Below are 16,529 nucleotides of genomic sequence, written 5' to 3' on the forward strand. Positions count from 1 at the left end.
TAAAAAGGATAATCTCTTATCAACAAAAGATATGTTAATTGTTGATGCCGAAAGTAAAATCAAAGAGCTCGAAACTAAGCTACAGATGAAGGAATCTGAAGACGCACAAGCAACCCCTACCACAAATAAAGAGGTCATACCACCAACACATACAAGAGTAAAGAGACTAGCCAGTAAGGGTGTGAGGCCCTTACCAACAACATTTGAACAAGGGCCTAAAGGAAAAAAGAACTGATAGAAAAGTTATATCTAAAGATAAAGGGAAAGGTAAAGAGATTATTCAACATGTAGATTCAGTAGCTATTGTCACATCAACTGTAAGTTCCACCATTTCATCAACTCAACAAATCAAATGTATTCATCTTTAGGAATTCAAAAATCAAATATTGAAGGTAGGGTTTCAAGATATATTTAGAAAGAATAAGGATGAATAAAGAGGGTGAGAAAAGCATACTCATCTTTTAATCCTCAATGACATTTTTGTCTATGAATTTTGTCAGCAAGTGAAGACAACTTTTAAGAAGAATAAAAGCCTATTTATAGCAGATGTATTATTGAAGATTAGTCAATTAAAGTATGTTAGTTGGTAGCGTAGTTGCATCATTATGTAAAACATTAATGATTTATGGATTTTAATAATATTAATAGTGGAAAATTATTACTATATTTTTGTTGTTTATGAAGGGTTACGATGCTTCAGTCTAGTCCAACTCAATTTTTTACTAGATATGGAAGATTTATTTACAATCTTTGATTGGATTCAGTGGACACATGGTGATTGCATCAATGCATATTTTTCAAGTATCGCACATGATTGCAAAACCTATGGAAAATCATATTTGCCATCTATCTTTTGTGGAGTTGTCTTTGCTGTAAGTATTTGACCTCCGTAAATCATCTTATTTATTATTTCTTAAATTTAGTCTTTAAATGAAATGGATCTTGTTTACATAGAAAATGTTTGAGATAATAAAAGAAAAAATCTTGCAAAAATCTTGTCAAAATGATGAATATGAATCCATTAAATATATCTTATATCCGCTCAATAACAAGATGATCATTGGCATCTAATGGTCATCGACATGGAAGAAGGTATATTCATTCATTATAACTCTCTCGGACATACAGATCATTACACTACTATATTTGAAACAACTATAATTATTAAGTTATATATATTTAATACATTAAGCTTTTGATATGTATTGAATACTAATATCAGTTACATGTAGGTGGAGTTTTTTAAGGGTATAGATAATTTATACTTTGATATGTGGCATCAAGGTCTATGACCTATTTCGTCAAGAGAGTTTAAAACAATTCAAGTAAATGGCCCAACACAAACCAAATCCTATAGATTTTTTGAATGCAAATGATTCTTACCTACTTAAAAAATTTATCTTGCAGATTAGATTGTGCCTTTTTTGTAATGCGCTATGCGGAGAGTTTGATGTTTAAGAGATCAAATGTATTTAAACAAACTCAAATTAAATCTTATAGATTTAGAGTTGGACATAAAATTATGACAGACAAAAACTGGATCAAGCAAGTGTGATTGTTGTCTATATGCATACTTCAATATATATATGTAAAAAAAATTATGATATGATGTTGTTATGATAAAAAAAAACTTGTGATATGATTTATTATGATAAAAAAAAATATTTATATCAAATTATGATATCATATTTTTCATATCAGGCCCACCGTGGGCATAATATTTTTCATATCAGGCCCAACATGGGATTGATATTATCTCACATCAGGCCCACCCGTGGGCCTGATATTTTCCTATATCAAGCCCATGTTATGGCTGAAATTTATCGTAAGATTAGATCGACTTCTGAGAAATCTAAATCAACAATAAACGGCATTGCTGGAGTCCTTGATGCATCAAAAATCCATATAAATTAATTTGGGTATAATCTGACATCTCTAGGTTCATTAGTGGATTTTGACTAAAATCAACCGATGGACCTAGGATAGTTAGATTTCACCAAAACATCAATCAATGGGAAGGATTGAGTGAGGAGAAGGTAGATATGGTATCAAACCTAGGTTCTAACCACTGTCAATGAAGTTCTTATGTTGTGTCATTTAGCACAGAACAGTGTAGTTGCTGGAATTCAATGAACAACACACACTTTCAAGTTTTAATTTACAAGAATAGCAAAACCCTATTTTTTTTTGTCGTAACTTAGAGTTGAAACTCAATTTACAACCCTATTTGTTATTTAGGAAATAATTCAACTATACAATTCTCACATCAAAATTAAAAGGACCTGGTATTTTCCCATATTAGGCCCATCTTGGGCTTGATATTATCTCACATCAGGTCCACCGATGGGCCTACTATTTTCCCATATCATGCTCACGTTCTGGCTGAAATTTATTATAAGATTAGATTGGCTCCAGAGAGATCTAAATCAACAATAGACGACACCATTGGAGTCTTTGATGCATCAGAAAGCCACAGGAATTAATTTGGGTACAATCTGACCTCTCTAGGTCCATCAGTGGATTTTGACCAAAATCCACTGATGGACATAGGGTAGTTAGATTTCACCAAAATATCAATCAATGGGAAGGGTTGAGTGAGGAGAAGGTAGATATAGTGTCAAACCTAGGTTTTAACCACTGTCAATGAAGTTCTTGTGTAGTGTCATTTGGCATAGAACAGTGTAGTTGCTACAATTCAATGAACAGCGCATACTTTTAAGTTTTAATTTACAAGCACAACAAAAAGGGCATGATTACAACCCTATTTGTTATTCAAGAAATAATTTAACTATATAATTCTCACATCAGGATTAAAAAAGGCGTGATATTTTTTTCATATCAGACCGTCCATTGGGCCTGATATAATCCCATATCAGGCTCAACGTGGGCCTAATATTTTCCCATATCAGGCCCAGCTTGAGCCTGATATTATCTCACATCAGGTCCACAAAAATATCAAGCCCCACATTTTGGTTGAAATTTATTGTAAGATTATATCAGCTCTAGAGAGATCTAAATCAACAATAGATGACACCGCTGGAGTCCTTGATGCATCAGAAAGTCACATGAATTGATTTGGGTACAATCCGACCTCTCTAGGTTCATCAGTGGATTTTGACCAAAATTCATTGATGGACCTAGTGTAGTCAGATTTCACCAAAATATCAATCAATGGGAAGGACATAATGAGGTGAAGATAGATATGGTGTCAAACCTAGGTTCTAACCACTATCAATGAAGTTCTTGTATCGTGCCATTTGACACGGAACAATGCAACTGCTAGAATTTAATGAACAACACACACTTTCGAGTTTTAATTTACAAGCACAACAAAATCCTATTTTTTATGTCGTAACTTAGAGTTGAAACTAAATTTACAACCCTATTTGTTATTCAGGAAATAATTTAAATATATAATTCTCACATCAAGATTAAAAAGAGCCTAATATTTTTCTATATCAGGCCCACCGTTGGGCCTGATATGATCCTATATCAAGTCCAACGTGGGCCTAACATGTTCTAGCTGAAACTTATCATAATTTAGTCATAACTTACAAATGAAACCCAATTTACAAGCACCCACTTTGAAATATCTAGACAATTGTAGTTTTATATTCCCTACCTAACTTTTTTTCATACAACAATGGATGTAATACATACAAAGATGATCCAAGTAACAACACTATACAAAAATGTAGATTTACATTACAACACTGGATGTACTACATACAATACATATAAAGATTATCAAAGTAACACCACTTTACAAAATTGTAGTTTTACATTCCCTACCCAACAATTTTTCTTGCAGCACTGGATAATTAATCTAATTTTATGCAGAACCTGTCCCTCAAGATTGATGCTAGTACATCAATTCTAAATTTTTTTCATGTCTCCTTGATTGAAATTCATTGCTAAATCATATAGCAGACATCAAATGTATTGCATCATAAAGAAGCCACAATCAACGTTGTAAATAACATCAACAATTTAATCTTTTATATTTAATATACAATTGTTATATTCAATTGTTTCTCATTTACTTACCTAGCTTCTTGTTGTGGGATTTTCTATTGTGAGAGAAACTCATTTGTTCAATGAATAGTGACTTTCTAAATATGGATGAATAGTAGCAAGTTGCTCATGAGTATATTGTTTTATCTCCAACGCCTATAAGAATGAACAAACAATTTATCAAATGAACATCAACTATAATTTTTAATTTATACTGCAATACTAACATATACATGAATATTGGATGCTCACTGCTGATTCAAACTCATATTTCGATTTAGAGATACTTGCAAGAGAATTATAATGATTGAAAGTCATTACTTTAGTGTCCACCAACAACAAGTGAAAGTGTGCACTATTAGTGGACAAAGGTATAAAATTATATCTAACCCCTTCATCTTCAATATCTGTCTTTATCACTTAATGTTGCATGCTAAACTTTATTGTAGAATTTTTTGCAACTACAAAAATGCAAAGGCATATTTACCTAACAAAACAATAAAATATATTATAATATTATATATTATCAAATTATTTAAATTCCTTACAGTGAAGAAGGTGAAATGATATATAGACTTGTTATATGGTCTATCAGACGAGGATTCCCCCCTAAACAAAATTTTACAATAGGTGTCAATTAACTCCCCTTTTGTAAACACCACTCCATTCACACCAGATAAAAAGAAAGCCACAGTTAAACCAAGGGGTGATTCCTCCCAAATAAAATAAGTTGTACACCTGCAAAGTAAATCAATTACTAAGGAAGGAACTAGATAATTTTCATAACTTTTCACTGAATTAAGTAAACTATGTATTTCAGAATTCACATTACTATACTTTAGGTTTTCTAATATTTTTAACAAGTAGGCCACATCTTTGTCTTGTTTTTTCTTCTTCAAAGTTTTAAATTGCTTCTTCACGTACTATGACTAGAAACATTAAACACATTTAATTAATAATTTAAATCTAACATCTAAAATTAATTAATATGTATATATACACTTACGACAATGGCTTGTTTTCTCATTTTATTTAGTTGTGCAAGCCTAAGTGCATCCTTTTCCGCCTCTTCCTCGGAATTGTCTTCTGACATTGAGATAATCTTTGTTTCTTCTTCCATATCATCCCCATCAAGTTTTCCTTTCCTCTTGTCCATAACATCTTTAGCTTCACCTTCTTTTAATATTTTTTCAGTCTCTTCTACTGCTATAATGTTCTCAATAGGCTTGTATATTTATATTTTGCACTACTTCCTCTTAGGTAAAATTTTTTGCCACAATGGACTATCAATTGGAGTATCCCTATAATCATACTGACTACGGCCACATACTCTCCTACTCCCAGTTCCAAAAGTAACTAGGTCTTGTGGATCGACTACATGCTCACTTAATTGACCTTGCATGCCTTTATTTTCTATTATTTCGATTAATCTTTTCACCCTTTCATTCAGATGCATGTTCTCCAATGTTAGGTCCTTGATTTGGTTTGCTTGAACGATGCATTTACGACATTCCTTATTACCTTGTCATCCAACTTCAGTGCCATCTAATTGTGATGTCTCCATTAGACGTGGAATATCATCAACCAAATCAAGGTTCTCAACCAATATTTTTTCAAATTGGGTAGGGATTAATTCAATCATAATCTATACAATTATAAAAAAAAATGTAATAAATTGTATATTTACTTTGAATAGGTGACGATCTTCAATATTTACCTCTTCAGGTGATACTCGGTCTAACAAGGTCCTCACCTTACTAATATGTGAAGGAATATTGCTACACTTGTTTATTCATGCTCTTTCAATATTGTATAATTTTTGGATTGAAACATGCTCCAAAAACCATGCATGATTCATCATAATAAGTGTTACATAATCATAAATATACATAAAATATTATCAAATTTAACATAAAAATTATACTCACGGGCAAAAATGCAGCAAATCCCTTTAGGTAAGGGAGTGTGATGGTCTTGGGGTCATATGTCTGAGTTGATAAAAATAAATCCCCAATCATACCTAATTGTGGAGCCATAAATTGATGGATGACTTCAACCCAGTTGAATCTACCAAGATTCTCAAAATTATCTACTATATCTATAAGACCTAAAGGAAGTTTATACATACTAGAAGAAAATAAGACACAAATAAATAAATAAATAAATATAATGTAAAATGTGCAAAAAATAAAACATCAGCATGTGCTTCGACTCTATTGGAATAAAATTTCATCAACTCATCAATTATTGATCTAGTTATGGGTTGTTATTGTTGGCGCAGCGGGGCTGGTAAGAGGGGGGTGAATTGCCTGAAATAGAAAAATAAAACCCCTTCCCGATCCTTGGACTTAGACTATAAACGCAATTAAAAATAGAATTAAAAACTTAAAAAATAAGTAAAAGTTCACTATTTACTTGGTTACAACCTAGTTGGTCGTTAATCTAAAGCGATTGAAAAGCTCACTAAGAATCTTCTTCTCTGAAGGTGGAGAAGATTTTTACACACACTGAAAGCTCAGAAATAACTAAGAAAGTGATTACAGAAGTTGTTATTCATTTCCTAGGTCCAGAAGTCTTTTTATATCCCCTGGAAAATCCTATCCGTGACTTGAAGGGGCCTCCAAAGAGGTTGAAGTGTGCCTCCAGTGAGGCGCGGTGGATAAAGATTTATCCACTACCAACGGCTAACTTTCTGGTCGAAGGCGCTTTCCATGCTCATGGAGGGTGCCTTCCATGCCCATGGAAGGCGCCTCCCGCCTGAAGCTTACAGAGGCGTTAGGGCGCCTCGGAGGCACCTTCAATGTCTTTTGAAGGTGCCTCTAGCAGCAAGTATAGTCTCCATACGCTCTTCTACTTCTCCGATCGCCTAGGTGATTACGGTCAACCAAAATAGGGCTCACCCGAACCCAATTTTCGGCTTTCTCCTCGAGCAGGCTTCCGCTCCGGCTTCTCGTCCCTCAAACGTCGTGTATGTTCTTCTTGTCCACTGGTGTACTCTTCCGTAGCACCTCGTCCCTCAGATGCACCGAGCCCGTCAACTCCCTTCCCGTGCCATCCTTTTCACTAGCTGCGTCTTCCGCTCGACTTCCTGTGCTCCTAAGCTCCTGCACACTTAGACACAAAGATCAAACTAAGATAGAATCTAACTTAACTTGGTTGATCACACCAAAATAATCACGGGGTCCAACAGTTATTTGAGAAGTGAGTAAGAAAGAGGTCACCCGATGCTTAATTTGAATTCATAGGAACTGAAGCACCTCAGTCTATAATACCAAGCAATAAAGATACGTCTCTTCGTGTAAATGTAATAGGTACACCTAAAAATTTCAAATTAATAGTTATATTGTATGATATTTTTTTCATACCAAAATTAAAAAAATAAAACATTAAATTTCTAAAACTATTTGGTGCTTAAGATTAAAAACTAGGAGTTGTACCTGAGAATCTAAAGGTTTGAGATGTTAAATCCTAATTTTGAAATATATTGACCAATATACCACGGATATGCTGGATTTTTTTGTATGTCCAAGAAAACACAAAGGGGGGATTGTTTGATCATCGCTATGTATCGATCATGTAAAATAGCAGATCCATGATGCCTTCCTTTGATTGTGAATTCAAAAAAAAATTGTTAAAGTGACCTAACACACTATTCTAATATAGTTTTTAGCCAAAATCAACTATAGCCTACAATTATTACAAATTTAATTTATTAACAACAAAATTAAAACTGATGGAATGTTTTCCAAATCGAGATGCACATTATTCTGGAGGGCCTGATATAATCCCATATCAGGCCCAACGTGGGTATCATATGGTAAAATATCAGGTCCAACGTGAGCCTGAAATGATCCGTTAGGCCTGATATGGAATTATATCAGGCCCACATTGGGCCTGATATTTTACCATATCAGTTCCAACGTGATGATCACATATCCTATGGTTTCTAAATATATCCCATGGGTTTCTAAGGTGAACAAGTACTGTTGGGGTTGCAAGGTTGCAAACATAGTCCCATATTGGAAACACATGGAAAAGATCATGGGTTTATAAGAGAAAGATATCTCTATTGACATGAAGCCTTTTGGGGAGAGCCCAAGAGCAAAACCATGAGGGCTTAGGCCCAAAGTGGACAATATCATGCAATTGTGGAGATATCTAAATTCTTTTCGATCCTACAATTGGTATCAGAGCCCTAACTGTCAGAAGATTTAACCGCCGACTGTGCACAAGAGCTATGGTCTGATTGAACCATGTGGGTACAATATTGACCTCGAACAAAGAAAGTGGGGGCTCCTATGTTCGGATCAAGAGGACCAGACACCAGGCAGGAAGTCCTAGTTGCGGCTAGGCAAGGAAGTCCTAGTAGGTCGGGTGGACCGAGGGGTAGGAAGACCTGGTGGACCGAGGGGTAGGAAGACCTGGTGGGTCAAGGATCAGACGTGGGAAGCCTATGGTCCTTTGTTTGAGGGGGGGATTGTTGGGGTTGCAAGGTTGCAAACATAGTCCCATATTGGAAACACATGGAAAAGATCATGGGTTTATAAGAGAAATATATCTCTATTGACATGAGGCCTTTTGGGGAGAGCCCAAGAGCAAAACCATGAGGGCTTAGGCCCAAAGTGGACAATATCATGCAATTATGGAGATATCTAAATTCTTTTCGATCCTACAATTGGTATCAGAGCCCTAACTGTCAGAAGATTTAACCGCCGACTGTGCACAAGAGCTATGGTCTGATTGAACCATGTGGGTACAATATTGACCTCGAACAAAGAAAGTGGGGGCTCCTATGTTCGGATCAAGAGGACCAGACACCAGGCAGGAAGTCCTAATTGCGGTTAGGCAAGGAAGTCCTAGTAGGTCGGGTGGACCGAGGGGCAGGAAGACCTGATGGGTCAAGGATCAGATGTGGGAAGCCTATGGTCCTTTGTTTGAGGGGGGGATTGTTGGGGTTGCAAGGTTGCAAACATAGTCCCATATTGGAAACACATGGAAAAGATCATGGGTTTATAAGAGAAAGATATCTCTATTGACATGAGGCCTTTTGGGGAGAGTCCAAGAGCAAAACCATGAGGGCTTAGGCCCAAAGTGGACAATATCATGCAATTGTGGAGATATATAAATTCTTTTCGATCCTACAAGTTCATGATACTTACCTTTGTTGCTGCAGCTTTTTGCTGGAACCCCAAGATGTTTTGATATGATCAAACAAATTAAGTTAGGTCATGTTTTGTCTAACCCTTGTGTTTAACTGTGCAGGAGCTTAGGAACACAAAAAATCGAGCGGAAGACGCGGCTAACGAGAAGGATGACACGGGAAGAGAGTCGACGGGCTCGGTGCGTCCGAGGGACGAGGTGACTGCGGAAGAGACGTTTGAGGGATGAGAAACCGGGAAGGAAGGCTGCTCGAGGAGAAGGTCAGAACTTGGGTTCGGGTGAGCCCTATTCCGGATGGCCGAGATCACCCAAGCTAGCGGAGCCGGAGTTGAAGACTCGGACCGAGACGAGCTGAACCAAAGTAGAGCTACCGGACGAAAAAAGTCAACCAGAGTTGACTTTTGGGTCTGAGGCGCTTGGAGCTGTCCAAGGTGCCCAGAACATACCGGAGCGCCCGGACCGAAGATTTTGACCATATCAAGTTTTGACTCGATCTGAACGTTGGGGGATAAAATTTTATCCCCCCCCCCCTAGGGTGCCCGGACCCTTCAGGGCACCCCGAACAGTGCTATAAATATAGCACTGATCTGGACAGTCTTCTCAATCAACTTGTAATCCAGTGATTTCAATTCTGTTCTTTCTTTTTGTGTTGTCAAAGCTATAAGAGGCTACTCCGCCCAGAGGAGATCATCAGATAGTGCGCCATCCTTTCCTTGGATTAGCAATCATCTGATTACAAACCAAGTAAACCCTCTGTGTCTGAGTTTATTTTTAATTAGTCTCTTTTATTTAAAGTTAAAAGTTTTATTATTAAGTTGAAAAATCGAGAAAGGTGTAATTTATTTTTTCAGGGCAATTCACCCCTCCCCTCTTGCCGGCCTCTAAAGGGACCAACAAGTGGTATCATAGCAAGGTGCTTCAGGAGGACTAACCGTCGATCGAAGCAACGAGATGGTCGGACCAAGCATTGTTCCACCAAAATTCGAGGGGGACTTCGCACACTGGAAGCGTCGTATGGAGGTATTCCTGAAAACTGATTTCGAAATTCGGTTAATAATAAAGTATGGTTTTGTAGCTCTGACGAATCAGAATGGAGAAGAAAAAGAAGAGAGCCAATGGACAAAGAAGGAGCAGAGTGATTCTGTAGCGAATAATCGTGCGGAATATCACCTGCTGAGTGTGTTGTCTCCTCAAAAAGTCAACCGCATCGGAAGCTACTCGTCGGTCAAAGAACTCTGGGAGAAGTTCCTGGAACTCCATGAAGGAACATCCGAAGCCAAGCTAGCAAGAAGAGATATCCTTCGGAACAGACTGACGAACATCCGTCTGGAAAAAGGTGAGAAGGTAGCCGATCTACACGCGAAGGTAAAGGAATTGATTACTGGTCTCAAGAATCTCGGTGAAACGGTAACAAACCGGGACACCATACGCTACGCACTCAATGTGTTTCCCAGAACTCCAGAATGGACATCAATCGTCGATGCCTACTATATTTCAAAAGACCTGGAGGTAAGTACTTTAGAAGAATTGTTCTCTACTCTTGAATTACATGAAACCAGGTGTGTAGGGACAACAAAGGAATCAAGCCAGATGATCTCACTAAATGCAACCAAGAAGGATGAACCCAAGTCAGATTCAGAAGAGGATCAGGAAGCATATATGGTAAGAAATTTTAAAAAGTTTTTAGATCTAATAAATTTAAAGAAATGCAGAACAAAAAGAATCCAAGAAATAGAAGAAGGATGTGTTGCTACCAGTGTCAAAGGGAATGACACTTAAAAGAAGACTGCCCAGAACTAAAGAAGGACAAAGTCAAGATACCCAAGAAGCACAAGAATCTAAAAGCAACTTGGGATGATGGTTCATCATCTGAGTCTGAGATTCAAGAATATGTCGGGATAGCACTGATGGCAAGCTATGAAGGGCAAAGTACATTAGAACCCAGCATCGATGAAGAGGGAGGGACGCCAGATGAATGCAGCGAAGCAAGGGGAGAATCAGGCTTCAAGTCTGATATGGTAAGTGAGATATGCCTCTTACCTCCTGATCAGCTTTACTTTGGTATTAAGGCTATGGCAAAATCTATGTATAAATTAGAAAATAAAAATACCAAATTAAAAAATAAAATTTTAGAAACAAAAAGAATTTTCTCAAAATCATGTCTAATAGAGGATTTTGATAAATTGAAACCTGAAAATGAAAAATTAAAAGAAGAAATAGAAAGATTGAGAAAGTCTAACAGTTCAAATATTTTTGGTTTTAAAAATTATAGAGGACTAAACTGGTACTATAGGTTTCACCAAAGTCAAATTAAAAAAATATCAAAAGTCAATGTACCTAAGAAATACTTGATTAACCCTGTAGGTAGGAACCTCTATGGGGTTCCGAAAATATGTTTAACTTGAATTTAAAAATTAAACTTAGCATTTTCAGCGAGAAAGTTAAAAAGATAGTTTCTTTATGAGGCTTTGTCTAAGGAATTGGTTGTTGCTCCAATAACCAAGAAGGTCTAGTGCCTCGCCACTACCTGGAAGCCAAAATATTGAAATCAAATGTTGAATTAACTTTCTGGAAAAAGTATTAAAGTTAGAATTAAATAATGCTTAAAAGTTTATAAACATTTATTTTGAAAATTTTGTATAACTTAGAAAATGTTTCTGTTGCAAATTAAAAAAAATAGAAAATTATTTTTGGAAATTAAAAATTTCTTTTTCTATGTTTTTAACTTAGAAACTTTGAAAGTTACTTATTCCATTGCATAAAAATTATTTTTAAATTTTTGCTTAGAATTTTTTTTTGAAATATTTTAACTTAAATTGAATTTTATTTTGAAACTTAAAAATTATGTTTTCAAAGACTTTGAAAAATATTTCTTAGAAATTTTCTAACTTAAATTTTTAACACTTAAATTTTTTTTAAGTTAGAATTTACCTTAGACTTGTTAAAAAGAACCCTAATTTTTTATGTGATCAAAGGGGGAGAAGTATGTTAAGTCTAGGGGGTGGTATAAAATAAACTGAAAATCTTTTTTGGACTTATTTGCAAAATCAATTATTTTTATTGCATTTGTTTACCCTAGCTTAACTTGGGTTGCTCACATCAAAAAGGAGGAGATTGTTGGAACCCCAAGGTATTTTGATGTGATCAAACAAGTTAAGTTAGGTCATGTTTTGTCTAACCCTTGTGTCTAAGTGTGCAGGAGCTTAGGAACACAGGAAGTCGAGCGGAAGACGCGGCTAACGAGAAGGACGACACGGGGAGAGAGCTGACGGGTTCGGTGCGTCCGAGGGACGAGGTGACCGCGGAAGAGTACACCGGTGGACGAGAAGACCGTACGCTACGTTCGAGGGACAAGAAACCGAGAAGGAAGGTTGCTCGAGGAGAAGGCCGGAACTTGGGTTCGGGTGAGCCATATTCCGAATGGCCGAGATCACCCAAGCTAGCAGAGCCAGAGTTGAAGACCCGGACCGAGACGAGCTGAATCGAAGCAGAGCTACTGGACGAAAAAAGTCAACCAGAGTTGACTTTTAGGTCCGGGGCGCCCAGAGCTGACCGGGGAGCCCGGACCCCTCCGGGGCACTCGGAACGTACCGAGGCACCCGGACCAAAGATTTTGACAAGATCGAGTTTTGACTTAATCTGAACGTTGGGGGATAAAATTTTATCCCCCCAGGGCGCCCGAACCCTTCAGGGCGCCCCGAACAGTGCTATAAATATAGCACTGATCTGCACAGTCTTCTCAATCAACTTGTAATCCAGTGCTTTCAATTCTGTTCTTTCTTTTTGTGCTGTCAACGCTGTAAGAGGCTACTCCGCCCAGAGGAGATCATCAGATAGTGCGCCATCCTTTCCTTGGATTAGCAATCCTCTGATTGCAAACCAAGTAAACCATTTGTGTCTAAGTTTATTTTTAATTAGTCTCTTTTATTTAAAGTTACAAGTTTTATTATTAAGTTGAAAAATCAAGAAAGGTGTAATTTATTTTTTCAGGACAATTCACCCCTCCCCCTCTTACCGACTTCCAAAGGGACCAACACTTTTTGCTTCATTCTGAAATGAGAGTATTTACGACAAACAAATCTCTAAATACTTGAATAGAGAGACCTCTATGTTGATTTCGTCGGAGACCCTTAACGTCTGTTGCCTTATATGTGTGGATTTCGTCGGAAAGTTTTGACGTCGCCTTAGAGGGACACACTGTGTGGATTCCGTTGAGAACTCTAGACGCCGGGACACACGAAGCCTAGGTTTCGGTGGGGGATGATGACCATGAATTTCCACAAGGTAAGAAAGGGGAATGAGTCTAGCATGCATCCGAGCTATTTTATTAATTTTAAATTTAAAGCAAAACAAATGTGGCTCGGATGCATTGAAAAATGACATCTAGAGAGAGGAGATTTAGGAGATTGGCGGGAAGGATAGGAAGAGAATAACACTATTTTTATACTTTTTTTTTTTGTAATTTTGAAACTAGGGTACTTGTTTGGATAAATAAGAGTGACCACTCCTTTTGGTAAAAAGCTATTTTTTTAATAGGAGCTTTAGAATAATTTGTTCAACCTCACCTACCCGACACTTCACCCGATCGTCACTTGCTCACTCTCAATCTCACTCTCAATCAAGAGAGAACAAATAAACTCTCATGGTCCATAATAGTAATTCAAAACTTAATTAATTAAAATAAAATATTTTCAATTGTTATTTTAGAATCTTTTATTAAATTGCTTTGCACATAAGAAAACTGTGATATCATAATTTAAGTCAGAATCATGGGCTAAGATAATATACCACAGAAACATTTTATTTGGTATATGCTTGCCTCACTTCTGAAATAAAAATAAATATATATGGGTATATAGGCATCAGCCATGTTTTCAATCATATCATGTTTTGGTTTTTCTTGCTATGAAAAAAAAACAACAAACAAATAAAAAACAAAACAAAACAATTTAAGTAGTAGAAGAAAGAAGATTATATATGAGGGAATATACTTGATGAAAAGTAATATATATAGGGGGGTCGATCTTTAGGCATCAACCATGTTTTCAATCATATCATGTTTTGGTTTTTCTTGCTATGCAAAAAAAAAAACAAACAAATAAAAAACAAAATAAAACAATTTAAGTAGTAGAAGAAAGAAGATTATATATGAGGGAATATACTTGATGAAAATTATTCATTCAATAATTTGTGTTATATTCTTATTGTATTAGAATACAACATTGACCTATGATATGGATATATATGGTGTTAGATCCACTCTATATATATATATATATATATATATATATATATATGAATTTGTTAAATAACTAAAACTTAACTTTCATATTATATTGTAAGTGATCTTTTCCGAAAGCGAAGAAGATAGTTGGCTAGGAAAATAATTTTTATATTGATCATGCGAAGACTCTGACTCTACAAAAAGTGACTCCGAATGATTCTGTGTCAAAATAAGCATTAGTGATTGGGCCAGGGAAGGGATCCCCGGTTTAGACACTCTGACACTTAAGTCAGTAATTGAGTCGAGTAGATGAATAGGAAAATGAACAGCGGCCATGAGTGTGTAGAATTGCAGAGCATCATATACCTGCGTCTATAAATGGAGATCCATTTTATAGTATTACTGTTTGTCTATGCATGAATATCAAAATGCTTCCAAAAAAGGACATACCATAAAAATGCTCTAGCACTTTTTCAAAAATGGGCGTACAATCCATGTGTTTGGTAGACTGGAAGCTTTTGGTGTACATTTTACATACAGAAAATTCTTTGTCCTCCATGGCACAAAATACTAATAATAAATATGAGATCATTGGATTGAGGAACCCATAATATGCTTACCAGACAAGTCGATTGAGTCCTTCGCAAAGCCAGACCAACTATTGCTTGCCAAAGCCATGGGGTCGGACTTGGGGAGGTTGTCGAGGATTCCTCCTCCATTTGGCCTTTTAATTTAGCCACTAAATTCGATTAGACCAAGTACTCATAGGTCCGTTTGGCTGGATGACTCGGCCGGAATAGTCAATCATAGTAGCCTAAGTGATGAAGAGGACTCTACTCTGTAAGGTACTAATTAGACTCAGAGTTTCATCGATGCTGAGGGGCTCGGGGCTCGGGGCTCGAAGCCCGACCGGCAAAGAGTTCGGTCGGACAAGCTCTCGGTAGAGATGATTGTATGTATTGATTCTGAGTGTTGACGCCTCATTGATTTTAACTGCCACATCAACCGATCTTCTTGACTTTGACCTAATTCGAAGGCTCCATATCATCCGCCATATCAGTAAGAATTATATATCTTTCATTAAGTTCCCTAAGAGTTATATTTAGAGGCAAAATTCTATATTTGTGTCTGTAAATATGACACATTGTAGGATCATTTTGTATCCATGTTCTCGAATGCAAATGGATGGTAGGAGAGTTAAGTTGTTTGGCTGATGTTCAAGCTATATGCTCAAAGTTGCTGCAATTGTATTAATGTTTAGATTGATCATCTCGTTTACTCTTCTAAATGAACAAGAGAAATCGATCATATTTTTACATTGTTTGGCTACGATGTTCGAGCTATGTTAGTTGGAGCATTGTATGTGTTAGTAAATGAAAGAAGCTGAAAAATGTGCAGGGGCTGGTTCCTCCGACAAGGACCAGGACGGTGACAGCAGGGGAGAGGCCGAACGTCGAGATGCAGATCGTCCTGCCGAAGACAAAGAGCTGAAGCAGCACCTGTTGAAAAAGTATGGTAGCTACTTGAGTGGCCTCAGGCAAGAACTTTCCAAGAAAAAGAAGAAAGGCAGGCTACCGAAGGATGCCCGGCAGAAGCTCCTCAACTGGTGGGAGCTGCACTACAAATGGCCATATCCATCAGTATCTCCTCCAGTTCTATTCGATCCATGAATTCGATAACTAGCTCTCGCCCTAATAGATTCATGGCATGAAATGCAGGAAATGGAGAAGGTGGCACTGGCGGAGTCCGCCCGCCTGGACCAGAAGCAAATCAATAACTGGTTCATCAACCAAAGAAAGAGGCATTGGAAACCATCTGAGGACACGAAACTATACGTGATGGATGGCTACCGTCCTCAGACTGGTGGTGGTGGTCTCTTCAGTATGGATGGGCAATTCATGAGCTTTGGACCATGATGATTTAAGCTCTTTAGTTAATTAAAGCATCATTTAATTTGCTGCTTTATATATTTTTGGATTGTAGTCCTTAATCAAAGGCTCCATGTCGGCTTGATTTACTAGTATCAGTGTAAAGGAAAGTGTATATTTGTTTGTACCAGACTGCTCTCGATGATGAATGATAAGCTGAATAAACTATTGTATTAGTTCTTGTATTTGGTAAGTATATAAAG

General features: G+C 36.9%; 1 protein-coding gene across 4 annotated transcripts in view; it reads left to right on the top strand.

Moving 5' to 3' along the window:
* Nucleotides 1–16,502, top strand: part of LOC122015607 (homeotic protein knotted-1-like) — a 29,271-nt gene extending 12,769 nt beyond the window's left edge. For 2 of the 4 annotated variants that reach the window (XM_042572594.1, XM_042572595.1), the window contains exons 4-5: nt 15,797–16,004; nt 16,117–16,502. In XM_042572594.1, the coding sequence (XP_042428528.1) occupies nt 15,797–16,004; nt 16,117–16,237 (329 nt within the window). In that variant the 3' untranslated portion in view covers nt 16,238–16,502. Of the gene's footprint in view, nt 1–15,796; nt 16,039–16,116 lie in introns of all 4 variants that reach the window. The other 2 variants (XM_042572592.1, XM_042572593.1) reach the window with 1 other exon arrangement.
* The last annotated feature ends 27 nt before the right edge of the window (nt 16,503–16,529 follow it).

Source organism: Zingiber officinale, chromosome 8B (genome assembly GCF_018446385.1).
Source record: "Zingiber officinale cultivar Zhangliang chromosome 8B, Zo_v1.1, whole genome shotgun sequence".
NCBI lineage: Eukaryota > Viridiplantae > Streptophyta > Magnoliopsida > Zingiberales > Zingiberaceae > Zingiber > Zingiber officinale.